Source organism: Mustela nivalis (genome assembly GCF_964662115.1).
Source record: "Mustela nivalis genome assembly, chromosome: 9".
Taxonomy (NCBI): Eukaryota; Metazoa; Chordata; class Mammalia; order Carnivora; family Mustelidae; genus Mustela; species Mustela nivalis.
In genome coordinates this window covers 34,758,756-34,773,876 of record NC_139028.1, presented here as the reverse complement: position 1 = coordinate 34,773,876, position 15,121 = coordinate 34,758,756, and the positions used below count along the sequence as shown (strand labels likewise).

Below are 15,121 nucleotides of genomic sequence, written 5' to 3'. Positions count from 1 at the left end.
CCTTTTCCTAGTATAAGAAAATGCGGATGCAATCGTTGTTTCCAGACTCTCCGGATTCGTTTAGAACCGAGAAAGATTTTAAAATTTTGAGGGAAGACTCAGATGAGAATTACATGGAGGGTCTCATGGCTGAAATTCCTCTTAAATTCCTCATATTAAGAAATCTAGCATGTTCTTTCATATTAGAAATCTTTTTTTGTGGATCTAACATGTTGGAGGATAAGAAAATGGGAGAATATACAGTTCACATGACCTGAAGAAACCTTCCATAGAGAGTCTTCTATGTATGCAGATCACATTACTGTGAAAGCTGTAGCCAGTCCCTGATTTGCAAAGCACAGAGTCAAAACTCCTCAAGTTTAGAACCAGTGGAATCCCTAAGAACCAAGACAATAACTTTCCTTTTCTTTAGTGGGAAAACGGAATTATAGATACGATTTTTTCTATTAATTTTTCAAATATTTTTCTATGATTTTTAAAGTGTACTTTTTTCCCATATTCTTCTTCTTTTTTTTAAGTTTTTAAGTCCAGTTAACATAAGTGCTACATTAGTTTTATGTGTACACTGTAGTGGCTCAGCACTTCCATACATCACCTGGTGCTCGTCATGCCAAGTGTACTTCTTCATCCCCATCACCTATTTCACCCAATTTCTACTCTCTCCCCTCTAATAACCATCAGTTGGTTCTCTATAGTTAAGAGTCTGTTTCTGGATTTCTCTCTCTTCCTCCCTCCCTCCCTCCCTCCCTCCCTCTTCTCTCTTTTTTTCCTTTGTTAATTTGTTTTGCTTTTAAAATTCCACATGCATGAAATAGTATGGTATTTGTCTTAAAGCTTACTTATCTTTATGATCTAATTTATTAATAACTAGAAAGTTTTTAGGAAACTTTGATCATCCTCATGTGATGAATGACTAAAATGGTAGGTCATGGAGAGTAAGGGAACTGCCATTTTCATTAAACTGTGGAATGGAAGAGAGATCCAGTTCTGGACAAGATTATGGGCAAGGGCCCATTTCTTCATACTTTCACATGTGCTACCTTTCTCCCATGATGAAGAGTTTCTGTGTCTGATTCCAAGGAATTCCTTTCTTCATTCTATCTCAGACCTGCTAGGTGCACAGTGACTGCATCTTGGGTGTAGGGGTGAGGTGAAATGACCTAGCTTTGCAGCACAGAATAGGTGGAGGAGAGAAGAGTAGAAGGAACACCTAGTTGGCAGGAGGGGTAATTACTGGGGAGAATGGGAGACTGATTTCTGATGGACTATCCAAGCATGATACTAAGTCCGATGGAGGCAGTCAGCTCAGTTCAGAAGCCACCTATACTCTGAGGTTGCTGTTCAGTTGAACAGACCTCAGCAGAATCATGCAGCTGAGCCTTGACATCAGAAAGCTCTGTGGTGGTGTGTGGGTGGCTGGCACAGACAAAGGCAGGAGCCAGCTGGTGCCAGTCTTCAATATGGAGCAAGTCAGGAAGGCTTGGAGAGGCTGGGTGAACCTGCCCTAAGACCAGTGTGTCCTTCCCAAGGGGTAATCCAGGTCTGAGTGGAACTGGGGTATTGGGTAGGATTACAGGACACACTCTGAAGAAGGACATGGAGGAAGCCCATCTCCCCTCACCCCTCCCTGTTCAAAATAAAACAATTCAGATTTGGAATAGGCAAACAAGTTGGAAACACAAAAGTAATATCCGAGAGTACCTACTGACAAGAGAAATCAGAAGGGACAGAGGTTGATGGCAGGGTTGGGGCTGGGGTCATGAAATTCTGAGTGTGGACACCTTTGGCCTAATTTTCAGCCCAGATTTCCCCCTAGACACACCTATCCCATCCGAGAAGCACTTAAATACAGCAAGACTGAGACTGTAGATGAGGGGCCTCCAGGACTCTGTGGTGATACTCTGGGGCAAACACCAGGTGATCTTGTCCCTTTCCAGACTTTGCTGGAATATCTATAAGGTAGAAGATATAAATAAGGGGTCCACAAACTTCAGGCAGGAAATGAGAAGATGCTGTGGTCAAGAAGATGCTGGAACATTACCTGCATTTGGCTTTCCACCTACTCAGTGGGGCAAGGGTTGCTGGTAATATCTGCCCTTTCAGATAATCCAAGTGAGGACCACTTCTCTAAGCCCTACAGGAATTCCCAGGGGTGCCTAAGTGGCTCAGTCAGTTAAGGATTTGCCTTCAGCTCAGGTCATGATCTCAGGGTCCTGGGATTGAGCCCTGTGTTGGATTTTTTGCTCAATAGGGAGTGTGCTTCTCCTTCTCCCTCTCCTTCTGTGCTTTCTCCACCTGCCCCCCATCAAATAAATAAAACTAAATAAAATAAAATAAAATAAAAATTCCATTACCCCCATTACCTGCCACACTGTGTGCAACTTCAAAAAAATTCCAAGTACTAGGGTGCAGAGATCAAGTCTCTTGGAGTCAGGCACACTTGGACGACATCGTGTATGCCTTTGTATGTGGCCTGAGACCTTGCATTCTGAAATCATTCAGAACAGGATATACACATCTCAGCTTTTCCTTTTTTCTGGATCTGTGACATTAGATAACTTATTTATCTCTCTCTCTCTGCCTCTGCTTTCTTGTCCTTAAAAATGTGAAATAGTAATCCAGCCTCATAGGGTTTTCACAAGGATAAAATAAGTGGTGTGTGACAGATTCTTTCTATGGTACCTCCAGACACTTACGAAGTTCTCAAAAAATGAGAGTTGCTGACAAAAATAAATAAATAAATAAATTTTTAAAAAAGTAAAAATATTCTAGAAGTGGAATCAAAGAGTTCATGATATTGACATTCACCATGTCCTGGCACCATGAGAAAATGCTTTTCTATTTATTTGCCCTTTATTCTTCACTTGGACCTGTGAGTTACCTATGGTCACTACCCTGCTTTGCAGTTTGGAAACTGGAGGTTAGAAACATTTAAACATTTGTTCAAGATCAGCTATGAATGAACAAGAGGGGTAGACCAGGTTGCATTAACAAAATAAGCTACGACAAAGAGGCAGAGTAGAGAAAGGGAGAGATCCAAAACCAGTGCCTACAGATCCCTAATTCCAAGGGGTCCTGGCATGAGAGACATCTGGGTTAAAAGAGGTTATGGGAATTCTCTCCACCTCCCAACAAATACTTGACAGAACTGGGGCTAGACCCAAAGGGTTTTGTTAGCTGTAAAATGAGGAGGTTGTACTAGATGATCCCTAAGGTCTCTTTTTGACTTGAAAATTATATGATGTAAATTAAACCCTGTGATTCTAAGGGTGTGTGTGTGTGTGTGTGTGTGTGTGTGTGTGTGTGGTGAGAAATCTCAGGGAGAGGCAGCAAGTCAGGAGAGCAATGAACAAAAGGAGCCTCCCAGAGGGAGGGCATCTACATGCCCTAGAAAGAACAGGGTTGGATGAGAAAGACTCTTTGACTGCATGTAATTTTTCTGATCATGGTCAGTTGCTTGAATTGTGCAAATTAAAAATAGGAGCTGTGTGTCTAAGTCTATAAATAATTTCTGTAAGTGACACTGTAGAGACACCCTTACAAACGAGCTCTGCGAAGATTGTATGGCTTGTGATGCTGCCGGGTCCCTGGTGTGTGTTTATGTTTCTGTAATTCATAATCATTTCTTCTCATTCTCCACCATTCCTCTCATCAAAATAGAAACAAGAAGAGAAAAGCAATCAGAGTGCAGCAGGTCTAATCTTACCCAGCATAATATAAAACAGTAACACACTAGGACATGTGGGGAGACCAAGTTCACACTCAGAGTCCATATAACTGAACAAGGATCTGCCCCTGCCTCTCAAGCATTAGGATGTCACCTCATGAAAGTAGGGCAAGTTCCTACTCTCTGGCTGCTCCCACTGGATCCTGAGAAGTTGTGCTACCTGGAAAATCTCTTGCACTCCCAGTTAAATTCAGCACACATCGATTGAGCACCTACTAGTAGCCATGCATTGAGCAGCCCTGGGAGACTAAGATGAACAAATAGCGGTCCTGGATCACACAGATCCCCCATCCCAATGGGCAAGAGAGACATAGCAAACAGTAGAACACTATGAGAAGTGCTTTGAACTGTACATATAGGCTGTCAATCCCGAACTTTGTTCATCTTACCTCTTAAGTGCCTGTCCCATTTGTCCCTCTCTGCTCTCATTTGTCCCTCTCGGCCCCTCGCTCCTGCTGGCATGCTTGTCCAAGCTGCCACCACCTCACTACTGGACAGCATCCTGGCTAGTTCTATCCCTCCTTGGCTTTGCTCTTTCTGTTCTCCACACTGCAGCCAGCAGGAATGTATTTGCAATGCCAATCTGTCCAGTCTCCAACACATCATCACCACCATCATCATCATCATCATCATCTTTAGAGAGTTTAATACTCTCTGCCATTTCTTTTATAAAAAGGGCCCAAACCTTAGCATTTCTTCCTATAGCCTGTAGGGTCTGACCCTGCCCATCCACTCTCCATTTGTGTGATTTTATGGTTTTTGACTTCAGCCACAGATACCCAAGTGAACCATATTCTCTGTCTCTGCAGAGCCTGTAAATATGTTGGTGCGCCTGCCCAGCTCTGCCCAGAACAAACACTTCACACAAACCCACTGACCAGGACAGGCCCCCTATAATGGGCTGTCCCAGCACCTTATACCACCATGTCATAACACACTCACACACTGATTCCTGTGATCATTTATCAGTGTCAGTTTTCTCCTCTAGACAGTAACCTTCATAATTCACATGCGAGAAAGACATTTCTATCTACTCTTCTCCCTGAAGATAATGCCCAAGATACAGTAGGCACTAAATAAATGCTTTTGGATGAATGTATTACATCATTATGCATAGGTAGACCTGGGAGGCACATGCTTACATTTTTCTTTGGAATGGGGAGAACTGATGGAGGAGGGGGGGTTATATCTCAGTATCAAATTTCAGTTATGAGTAGGGCTTATGCAGATAGATGAGTGGGGAAGAGGCACAAGAACAGAGAGTACAGCATATGCACAAACATGGAAGCATCGCCAATCACATGGACATGGGTAGGGTAGCATTCATTGTTTTGAAATGAAAGGAAAGGGGAAACAGTGGGCAGGTAATGAGAGACAGAGAGATTAGTGGAGGCAGGTTGAGCATCCTGCACTGAGCTATCAATAAATGAAAAAGATATTTTCTGAAAACCCGCACATAGGAAGTTGGCTTCTCTCCTCATTGCACAGCTCTGGTTCTCCTTCTGAAGAAGGAGCACGATAGGCTGTGCTTTGTTTTTTGTAACATCTGCATGGCATTATAATCCATTTACCAGGATGATCTTCGGTAAATGCACAGGGTTGCGCAACAATCACCACTCACCTGTTCTAGAACATCTTCATCACTCCAAAAAGACACTCTGTGCCCATTAGCAATCACTCCCTTTCTGCCCCCTCCCCAGCCTCTGGCAACTTTCGCAGGTACCTTCTCTGTCTGGACTTTTCATTTATTTTTTATTTTTTTATTTTTTTAAGATTTTTATTTATTTATTTGATAGACAGAGAGAGATCACAGGTAGGCAGAGAGGCAGGCAGAGAGAGAGGGGGAAGCAGGCTCCCCGCTGAGCAGAGAGCCCAATGTGGGGCTCAATCCCAGGACCCTGAGATCATGACCTGAGCTGAAGGCAGAGGCTTAAACCACTGAGCCACCCAGGCCCCCCTAGACTTTTCATTTAGATGGAAATCATACAATAAGTGGTCTTTTGTGTCTGGCATCTTCCACGTAACATAATGTTTTCAATGTCAACCATGTTGTAGCATGCATCCTTATTTTATTCCTTTTGATAGATGAATAATATTCCCTTGTTTGGATATACTTTATTTTGTTTATCCTTTCAGTTATTGGTGAACATTTGCATTTTTCCCTTTTTTTTTTTAATCTGTTATGAATAATGCTGTTATGTACATTTGTTCACAAGTTGCTGTGTGGGCAAGTGTTTTCATTCCTCTTGGGTACATACCTAGGGGTGGAAGACATGGTAACTCCATCCTTCAGCCATGAAGAACGGCATGATTGTTTTGAAGACAACTTCACTGCTTTACAATTCCCACAGCAGTGTATGAGGGTTCCAATTTTTCCATGTCCTTGCCAACGTTCATTAGTATCTTTTTTTTTTCTTTACTACAACTGTCCTAGTGGAAGCAAAGCAGGTTCTTATTGAGGTTCTGATTTGCATTTCTGTAATGAGCTATGATACTAAACACCTTTTCAAGTACCTACTGGCCATTTGTATATCTCCTTTGGAGAAATGTCTATTCAAATCTTTTGTCTATTTTTTAATTAGGTTATATCTTTTTATTGTCAATTGTGAAAATTTTTACATAGTTTGTATGCTAGTCCTTTATCAGCTGTATTATTTGCAAAAATTTTATCTCCTGTGAGCTATCTCTTTCACTTTTTCTATGGCATTCTTTGAAGCACAAAATTAAAAGCCTTTTTTTTTTTTCTATTTTGATGATGTCCAATTTATCTATTTTTTTCTTTTGTTGCTTGCACTTTTGCTGTCATATCTAAGAAATCACTGTCTGATCCAAGATAACAAAGATTCACACCTGTGTTTTCTTCTTTTAGGTCTGACTTTGAGGTATTTGATCCATTTTGAGTTAATTTTTTGTGTATAAAGTGAAGTAGGAGTCCGACTTCATTCTTTTGCCTGTGGATATCCAGTTGTCCCAGCACCATTTGTTGAAAAGACTATTCTCTCCTCATTGAATTATCTTGGCACCTTGTTGAAAATGAATTGACCATAAAAGTATGGATATATTTCTGGGACTCTCAATTCTATTCCATTGATATATATGTCTACCCTTAATGCTGATTTTTAATAGATAATGTTTCCTAGAAATATGTTCAGGATTAAAACAAATAATGTATACAGAGCAATTAGTACCAGGCTCAAAGAACTAAATACTAGTGATTTTGTTACTGCTGCTGGTGCTATTACCACTTTGTTCTCTGTAGAAGCCGCACTGGACAGTTAATATTGCTAGAAGATCACCAATTCACAGAATTTAAACTGGAAAGGATCTGATAAATCCCAATCTAGTTTCTTCAAATAAAATCAGCCAAAAGAAACAAATGAACACCACCACCACACCACACACACACACACACACACACACACACACCTAAATCAGAAGGGTTAAGTGATTTACAAAAGATTGTACAGCTGTGAGGAACCAAGATCAGAATCCACTTATCCCACACTTCATATCTTGCTTCTGACACAATGTCATTACTATTTGCATATACAAAATATGGCATGACCTAGCCTAGCATGTATGCTATAATTCCCAAATTAGTTTCACCTTTAGTTTATGAAATAAGCTCCCTTGTTAAAAAAAAAAAATGTTAACCCTACAAGAATAAAAGAAATTCTTTAAAAGTATTTACTGTATTATTTTTATAAATTAGCTTTGAGTATAATGGAAAGCATTTCCCCTTTATGTTAGCTTTCTCATGGTCTCTTAATATTTTGTTATTCTCTGAGAATAACAAGAATGGGGCAGGGGGAAGATAAAACAGTAATAGCTATTTAAGTCTTTTTAAAACATTCTTTCTGGGTTGCCTGGGTGGCTCAATTGGTTAAGCATCTGCCTCTTGATCTCAGCTCACCTCATGATTTCAGGGTCATAGAATTGAGCCTCATGCAAGGCTTCACTGGACATGGAATCTGCTTGAGATTCTCTTTCTCTCTCTCCCTCTGCCCCTCCCCCCATCTCAAATAAATAAAACCTTAAAAAATTGTCTCTAATCTAATCTCCACATTCCTATGTGGCATGTATCTTTATGCCAATTTTAGGTATATGGTGGAGGAAGCTGAAGCTTAATCGCTTTCAGTTTTGTTTTGTTTTTTTTTCAATCACACAGAAAGTAGTTGGAAGAAAAATGGTATTTAAACTTCAGCCTTTATGATTATAAATTACAAGATGTTTTTTTTTAAATGGTGTCATCTAGTTTTAAACAAAACACTTAAAGCCTAATTAGCAAAGACTGTGGTGGGACAGAGGTAGGGCAGGTTTGAAATGCGTGAAATTATCGTCCTTGAAATAATGCAGCATGGCACTCAAGCCTGTACCTTGTCTTCTACAAACAGAAACAGACACTCCCTAAAATAAAAGATATAAGGAGGAGCCAGGCAATTTCTTTAAACAAACCTGTGTGATTTGCCCTGTGCATTTGCTTAAGCTCCATTATTCAGCTAAGGAAGAAGAAGAAAATCATATTTATTGAATATTTACTTTTTATCCTGGAAGCATATATAATGCAGTCTTCCCAGTTATCCAAGGGGAGCATCACCTATATATAAGTTCTGACTTAACTCTGAAGGAACTGAAATTCAGAAAATGAAGAATTAGTCACAGACTAAGCTATCTGATTCTAAATAGCATGAATAATATAAATGAATATATAAACACGAATAATAGCAACTAACATTTATTAAGTACTTATTTCCAGGTACTGTGCTAATGTCCTATACACATTTAAAGTTAACTCTAATAAGTAACTAGAAAGAGAATTGTTGTCTTCATGTTACAGTGGAAGAACTAGAGGCTCAGAAGAGTTAAGCTAAGATTGCCCAGGGTTACACAGGTATCTTGGACCCTAAAATTTAGGTTCTGTTACATGGCTTTCTCATATGCTATTCCAATTATATCATTGTCAACTTTATGGAGGATGGTGTTAATATGTCCAGAATCACACGTTTCAATCCCTAATTTACTCAGGATTTCTTCCTCACAAATGCATAATAACATGTATAAGAAACTATAATTGACCTTTGAACATAGGGGATAGATGTGTCAACCTCCCATACAGTCGAAATCCCTGTATAACTTTCGACTCTCCAAAACCTTAACTACTAAGAGATTACGGTTGACCAAAAATCTTGCTAATAACATAACAATTGGTAACACATATTTTATATGTACTTTATCCTGTATTGTTATAATAAACTAGAGAAAAAATGTTACTAAGAGAATCAAAAGAGAGAGAAAATACATGTATAATACTTTACTGTAAAAAATGCATATTAATATACCCATTTAGTTCAAAGCTGTGTTGTTCATGGCTCAATTGTACATATAATAACCATTTATTTATTCCACAAAATTTTTTTAAGCAACCATGTGTTAAGCATAATTCTAAGTAGTGGGGATACAGTGGTTTATAAAGCTTATAGCTTAGGACCAGAAAGACTTTAAACAAATAATTATACTAATGTATATGAAAGCACAAAGCTATATAAAAATCATTAAGAAAATTTAGAGTTGAGAAGAGATTGTAACAGAAGGATTTGAATTAGATGGGTTGGGGGGAGGTCTAGGGTCCTAACAAAGACTTCTCTGAGGAGCTAACATAAAAACTGAGCCCTGATTGGAAAAGAAAAAAAAAAAATGATGAAAGTGGGTGGGTATTTCAGGAAGAAAAAAGGGCAAATGTCAGATCTCTAAGATGGAAAACACTTGACAGATTATAAGATATCCAATTTAAAAACCTATGCTTTCATATATTATATTAAGTGGGAAAAGGATGCTACTACACGTCAGGTTTTGGTTTTTTATAATAAGAATAGGAGGATAAATATAGCAGATCCCTTCCATGGAATAGCTCAGTTGCAAAGATAAATTGTATGATAAAGACATAAACAAGAATGCCTTGGGAGCAGAAGAGAGAGCAGCTAAGACATCATAAAGGAGCTCATGTTTGAGTTGAGTTGAATTGAGGGATGGATGCGGATTTCATGTGGCAGAGAAGTGGAAAGGTACTTACCCAGCAGAAGGGATAATATGTGTAAAGGCACAAAGATGAGAGAAGTTGGGGGGCAGAGGACTACATATTAGAGAAGGGGCCAGTAGTTAAGCTATGGCCAGACTATGAATGGTTTTGTAAATCCTGTTAAGAAGTTTAGATTTTCCAGTCTTAGATAGGGGCAGATATTTGGGGTGTTAGGCAGAAGAAAAAATATTTAAGAGGTGATTGTGGTAGGTTTATAGGGTTTGAATTATAAAATGGTGGCAGGTTGAGAAATTAAGAGACTTTTGTAATATCCAAAGCTAGAGACAATAAGCTTCTCAACTAATCCAATGGCAGTATGAGTGGAGTGGATGGGGCAGGTTCGAGATGTATTTTGTATTTAAGAGCAGCTGGCCGTGCTAAGGCTAAAGAAAGAATGTATAAATACCTCATGATAACCCAGAACCCTAAGATACTTTGGAAATCTGCTTCTTCCTCTGATTGTTATCTGATAAAATATTATCTCTCATATATATGAGTGTATATATTATATATAATATATACACACATATGTGTGTGTTGTGTATGTATACAGATATATAGAGTGTCAGGCAGTATTTTATTTGTGTGTGTGTATATATATATATATATATATATATATATATATGTATGTTTATGTGTCTATATCTATTGAACTATTTTTCTATTTTTTAATTTACTTATCATAAAGGACCACAATTTGTGCACTGAACAATCTGCACAACCATATGAGTGGTTGTAGCCCACCACCATCAACGATGCGTGCACTCTTGGCAGGTCTGGGGGCCCCTCGTGTCTGCAGCTATGACTAAAACACACTGTGCTTGCTATTTGTCATCTTTTACTTAGACTTGTGTGAGTCCTATCATTTTTTGTGAGTGATTTTAATATTTTGGTTAAGACTTGTACATTTTTGTGTTTACCTGTATAACCATAAACACTAGTTATATAGATAGATAAATGGATAGATAGATACATAGATACATACATTGACACATAGATTTATAGATACTTGGAAACAGATCCATTTGCCATAAATAAGTGTCTGCAAATGGAACAAAGATCTCCTTTGTTCCAATAGGTAGAAGTATTTATTCATTTTCAAGTACTCCTTTCTTCAAAAAATTTGTCATGCTAACAAAGGGAGGGCCATTAAAAGTATTGTCAAATTCAATTCAGATTCAAACTTAAACTGGAAGCATTGAGAGCTGCTCTTGGTAAGTGCTGCTTGCTCTTAGCAGGCCCTGGATTAACAAAGATGATTAAAATGGGCTCCTCCCCTTCGTGCTATGCAATGTGTTGGGGAAGCAACTGGCACAAGGTGGTTTTGTTCTTTATGGTTAAGTGCTGTGAGGGAAGATACACTGGGAGATCATTCAAAGCAGAGGAAACAAAATAGACAAATATAAATACTGTGTTTGGGGTATCGATAAGACAAACAAAGAAGCCGCTTAATCTGATGGAAAGAATTCTGCCATTTACTGGCCATGTCCTTTTGGGTAATTTACTTAACTCTCCCCTGGCTTCAATTTTGTTTTCATTTTCAATTGTGAGAATATTTATTTCATAACTTGTAAAGTAGCCATAAAATAATATATGTGCAACTTTTGAAAATGAGCATTTTATGTTAACATACATTATTGCATTGTATATATTAATAATAAGGGTATCATAATTGAGAAAAAAACTTTTTTTCATCCCAGTTCACTCTTTGTGCTTCCTTTCTTCTTGGTGTACACACCCTTAAAGCTATACTTATCTTTCTTCCTTTGAGAAAGTGGCAGGGCCATTCTGGAAGTGCTGGGGTGGAGTAGGGGTTGCAGTTAGCACTGCCTGGGGCTTGGTGGGAGTGTGGATCAGTTTTGCAACTGCACCCCAGGAACTAACATCCTAATGGGTGACACTGGCTGAGTACCTAGAGAATGAGGCAGTCATGCTAAATATCCACGGAATTTTACAAATATCTATTTAAGCCAGGACCCCTTGAACTATCAGATGAAACATAGCATGTACAGAATTGGTGATTCTGAACTGGGGCTTGAGTTGGAAGATGTGGCCCTGGACATCGCATGTACTAAATTATCCTCTACGAACCTGACTGTACAACCCCCTCCCCTGAGCTGTGTCTATCTTAACACCAGCACCAGGGAGACTCCCGGGTCTAGAGAAAGAACTTCAGAGGGCCCAACACATCCAGCTAAAGCAGACATTATTCTGAGAATATTGCAGAAGGTGCACTGAAGTTGTTGCTTTATAAAAGTGAAAAAAAGTATTGACATTTCTACCCAGAACTATTTTTTAACAAGCTAGAAAATACTGAAAAACAGGTAGTACAGTTATCTCAAGAGAATGCAGTGTAGTTAGAATGCACACTATTTTTTCCCAGTGTGTATTTGGATAAAATATGTGCAATGAAATTTCAGGCCAAATCCTAATGCAGAAATAATCCAAAATATGGCAGATTTATATGATAGGCAATTTTTTATTTATTTGCTAATGTGGATTCCCTTAAGAAGTCAAATGTTCTACATGTTACTTATGGCTTCTCCTTGAAAAGACTTAACTCTAAGGTCTCAGCAGCATAAAACTCCCGGCAGCAAAGTTGTCTGAATCAAGCATCAGCCATAATTCTCCTTTGCCACTGACTCTGGGTGGTTTGGAAACTACCAGTACTCTACCTGTTTGGTAATTAATAATTTTTAATTAAAATGGCAGTTTGAATAAATCAACATAGTTGTAGAATTTGAGCCTCCTCTCTTGCCATCCTTCGGAGAATCTGAAACGTAACAGAGAAGAAAGGTTTAGGTATCTGAAATCCTCCATTAAAAGCTTTGAGCTCTGGCCACCCCCCCCAAACCCCACCCCATAGTTTTTGGATTTGTTCCATTGTTCTTTGAATCTTTCTTTCCAAAAGGAATTAAGCAGGACCCTTTGTCAGCCTTGTGCTAGACAATGAGGAAATAGAGACGCATGGGACTCCATCCTAATCCTTGAGGAACTAACTCTAGGTAAAAAGACAGGCATGAAAAAAATCAGCTGGGACACCACATACCACAGGGAGAAAGGGAGGTGATTCTCTTCTCAGATTTGTGGAAAAGTGAGGGAAAACTGTAAAGGGGAGGTGCTCTTTGAAGTCCCTTGAGGGATGAGTCCTATCTTTCCAGGTAGGAAATGAAGAAAAGAAGAGGAAAACAAAGCAATGGAAGTATTTGTTTTTGCCAGGTTCCTGGGAGAGCCAGGTTTGAGCCCTAGCAGTGCACAGTATTAATGGCCACCTTGTTGGCAAATCTGAACATTATTGTTGAGACTAATACTGATCATAAAACCATGCTGTGCAAATATTTACAGGCTTACACCTCCTTTTGAGTAAAAAGAATCCTCTTCATGTGTTTTGTTTCTCCTTTGTTTCTTTATAGTTCCTCCCCAGATCATGAATATCTCCTCAGACATCACTGTGAATGAGGGAAGCAGTGTGACCTTGCTGTGTCTTGCTATTGGCAGACCAGAGCCAACTGTGACATGGAGACACCTGTCAGTCAAGGGTAAGTTCTTTACCTCTAGGAATTTTTCAGAGTTATTCTATTATTCTATTGAAGAATTTGTTCTAAAGCAAACCAAAACTTTGGGAATCAAAAAGCAATGCTGTATTTGTAACATAGTAAAAGCAAATATAGCAAAAGCAAATAGACCACATGCATCAGTCACTGAGTATTCCATTCCAAAAAAAGAAAAAAAAAAGGATTTACAAAGAGAAAATGTACTGAATTATTTTCTCAGTCCTTTTTATGATCACAGAAAACTTCTGTTTTCCCAGGCAGGAAGAACAGGAGTGCCATCACCTTAAACAAAGATACTAATTTCTTAAGGTAGAGATGCATGGGTCAGTTGGTCATTAGCCCTTTCTTTAAGAAGAGTGCTAGAAGGTTACCATGCCCTTTGTAAATGTTGGTATTACTGTGCATCCTTAAGAAAAAAGATCTCCTTACTCAGTACTTTCAGACCATTTCCCGGGAGCCACACCTATTTAACCCACACATCAATAGCCCACCCGGATGGAAGAAGGATGTTGGAAATGATGCGGTGCCCTCGGCATGCATGTGCTGGGCATGCAGTGGTTGGCATTCAATGTCAGTGATGATCTTCGCCACCTCTGTAGGAAGGGAACCAAAAGAACAGTGGGCCTTATCTCTTTGGAACGAAAACTTATTCTAAGTTGAACTTGAAGAGTTGGGTACAGAGTCACCTCGTGTATTTATACATTACTAGAAACTATGATTAATTCTAGAAATTATGTAAGAAACAAATGCTCCCTCAAGCATGAGAATATCCAAGCATAGCATGAAATTCAGTGAAACAGGAGAAGGTGTGGAGTATGCCTGTGTGTTATGTAAAAATAACCTAGATCTAGAGGAAACCGTAGGAACACACCTTCATGACTTTGAAATAGAGAATGTTTTGCTAGGACATCAAAGGATCTTACCACAAAAGAAGGAATCAAGAATAAATTTGGCTTTGTATCATTTTCTCATGGCTGCGGTAACAAAGTGCTACAAATGGTTTGGCTTAAACAACAGACATGTATTTTCTTATTGTTCTGGAAGCTATATGTCTGTGATTGAAGGGAGGTAAGGTTGGTTCCTTTCCAGGGTTGTGAGGGAGAACCTGCCCGATGCGTATCCATTACTTTCTGGTGGTTGGCTGGCAGGCTTTAATGTTTCTTGGCTTGTAGATGTATCCCCCTGATTCCTGCCTTCATTATCACATGACCTTCTCCCAGTGTGCCTCTCTTGGTATCCAATTTTCCTTTTACATAGGGACACCAACGTATCAGATTAGGGCCCAGTCTCATGACCTCATCTGATTTTGATAAACTTATAAAGACCCTATTTCCAAATAGGGTCACGTTCTGCAGCACTAGAATTAGAACTTCAAAGTATCGTTTTTGGGGAATGTGGGGGAATGCAATTCAATTAATAATGGCATCATCAAAATTAAAAACACCATTTAAGTATAAACAAATAGACAAGCCATAGACTGGGAGAAACAAAGAATTTTGGATTTTGTCTGGGTTATGTTTGAGTTTCATCTGGGTTACATGAAGAATTCTTACAACATAATTCTAAAAATCCATCTTGAAGTGAACAAAAAAATTGACAGACAATTCACATAAGAAGATCTCCGAATAAAAAGCACCTGAACATTTGTGAAATATATTTACCATAGAAATGAAAATTCAATCATAATGAGGTTCTACTCACAACTACTAGGCTGTCCAATTTAAAAACAACAACAACAACAGCAAACCCTGACAGTATCACCTG

General features: G+C 38.9%; 1 protein-coding gene across 12 annotated transcripts in view; it reads left to right on the top strand.

Annotated features, from left to right (window-relative positions):
* OPCML (opioid binding protein/cell adhesion molecule like) overlaps positions 1-15,121 on the top strand; it is a 1,092,873-nt gene that overhangs the window by 966,080 nt on the left and 111,672 nt on the right. For all 12 annotated transcript variants that reach the window (XM_082683304.1, XM_082683303.1, XM_082683293.1 and 9 more), the window contains one exon: positions 13,217-13,342. In XM_082683304.1, coding sequence (XP_082539430.1) covers positions 13,217-13,342 — 126 coding nt within the window. The remainder of the gene's footprint in view (positions 1-13,216; positions 13,343-15,121) is intronic.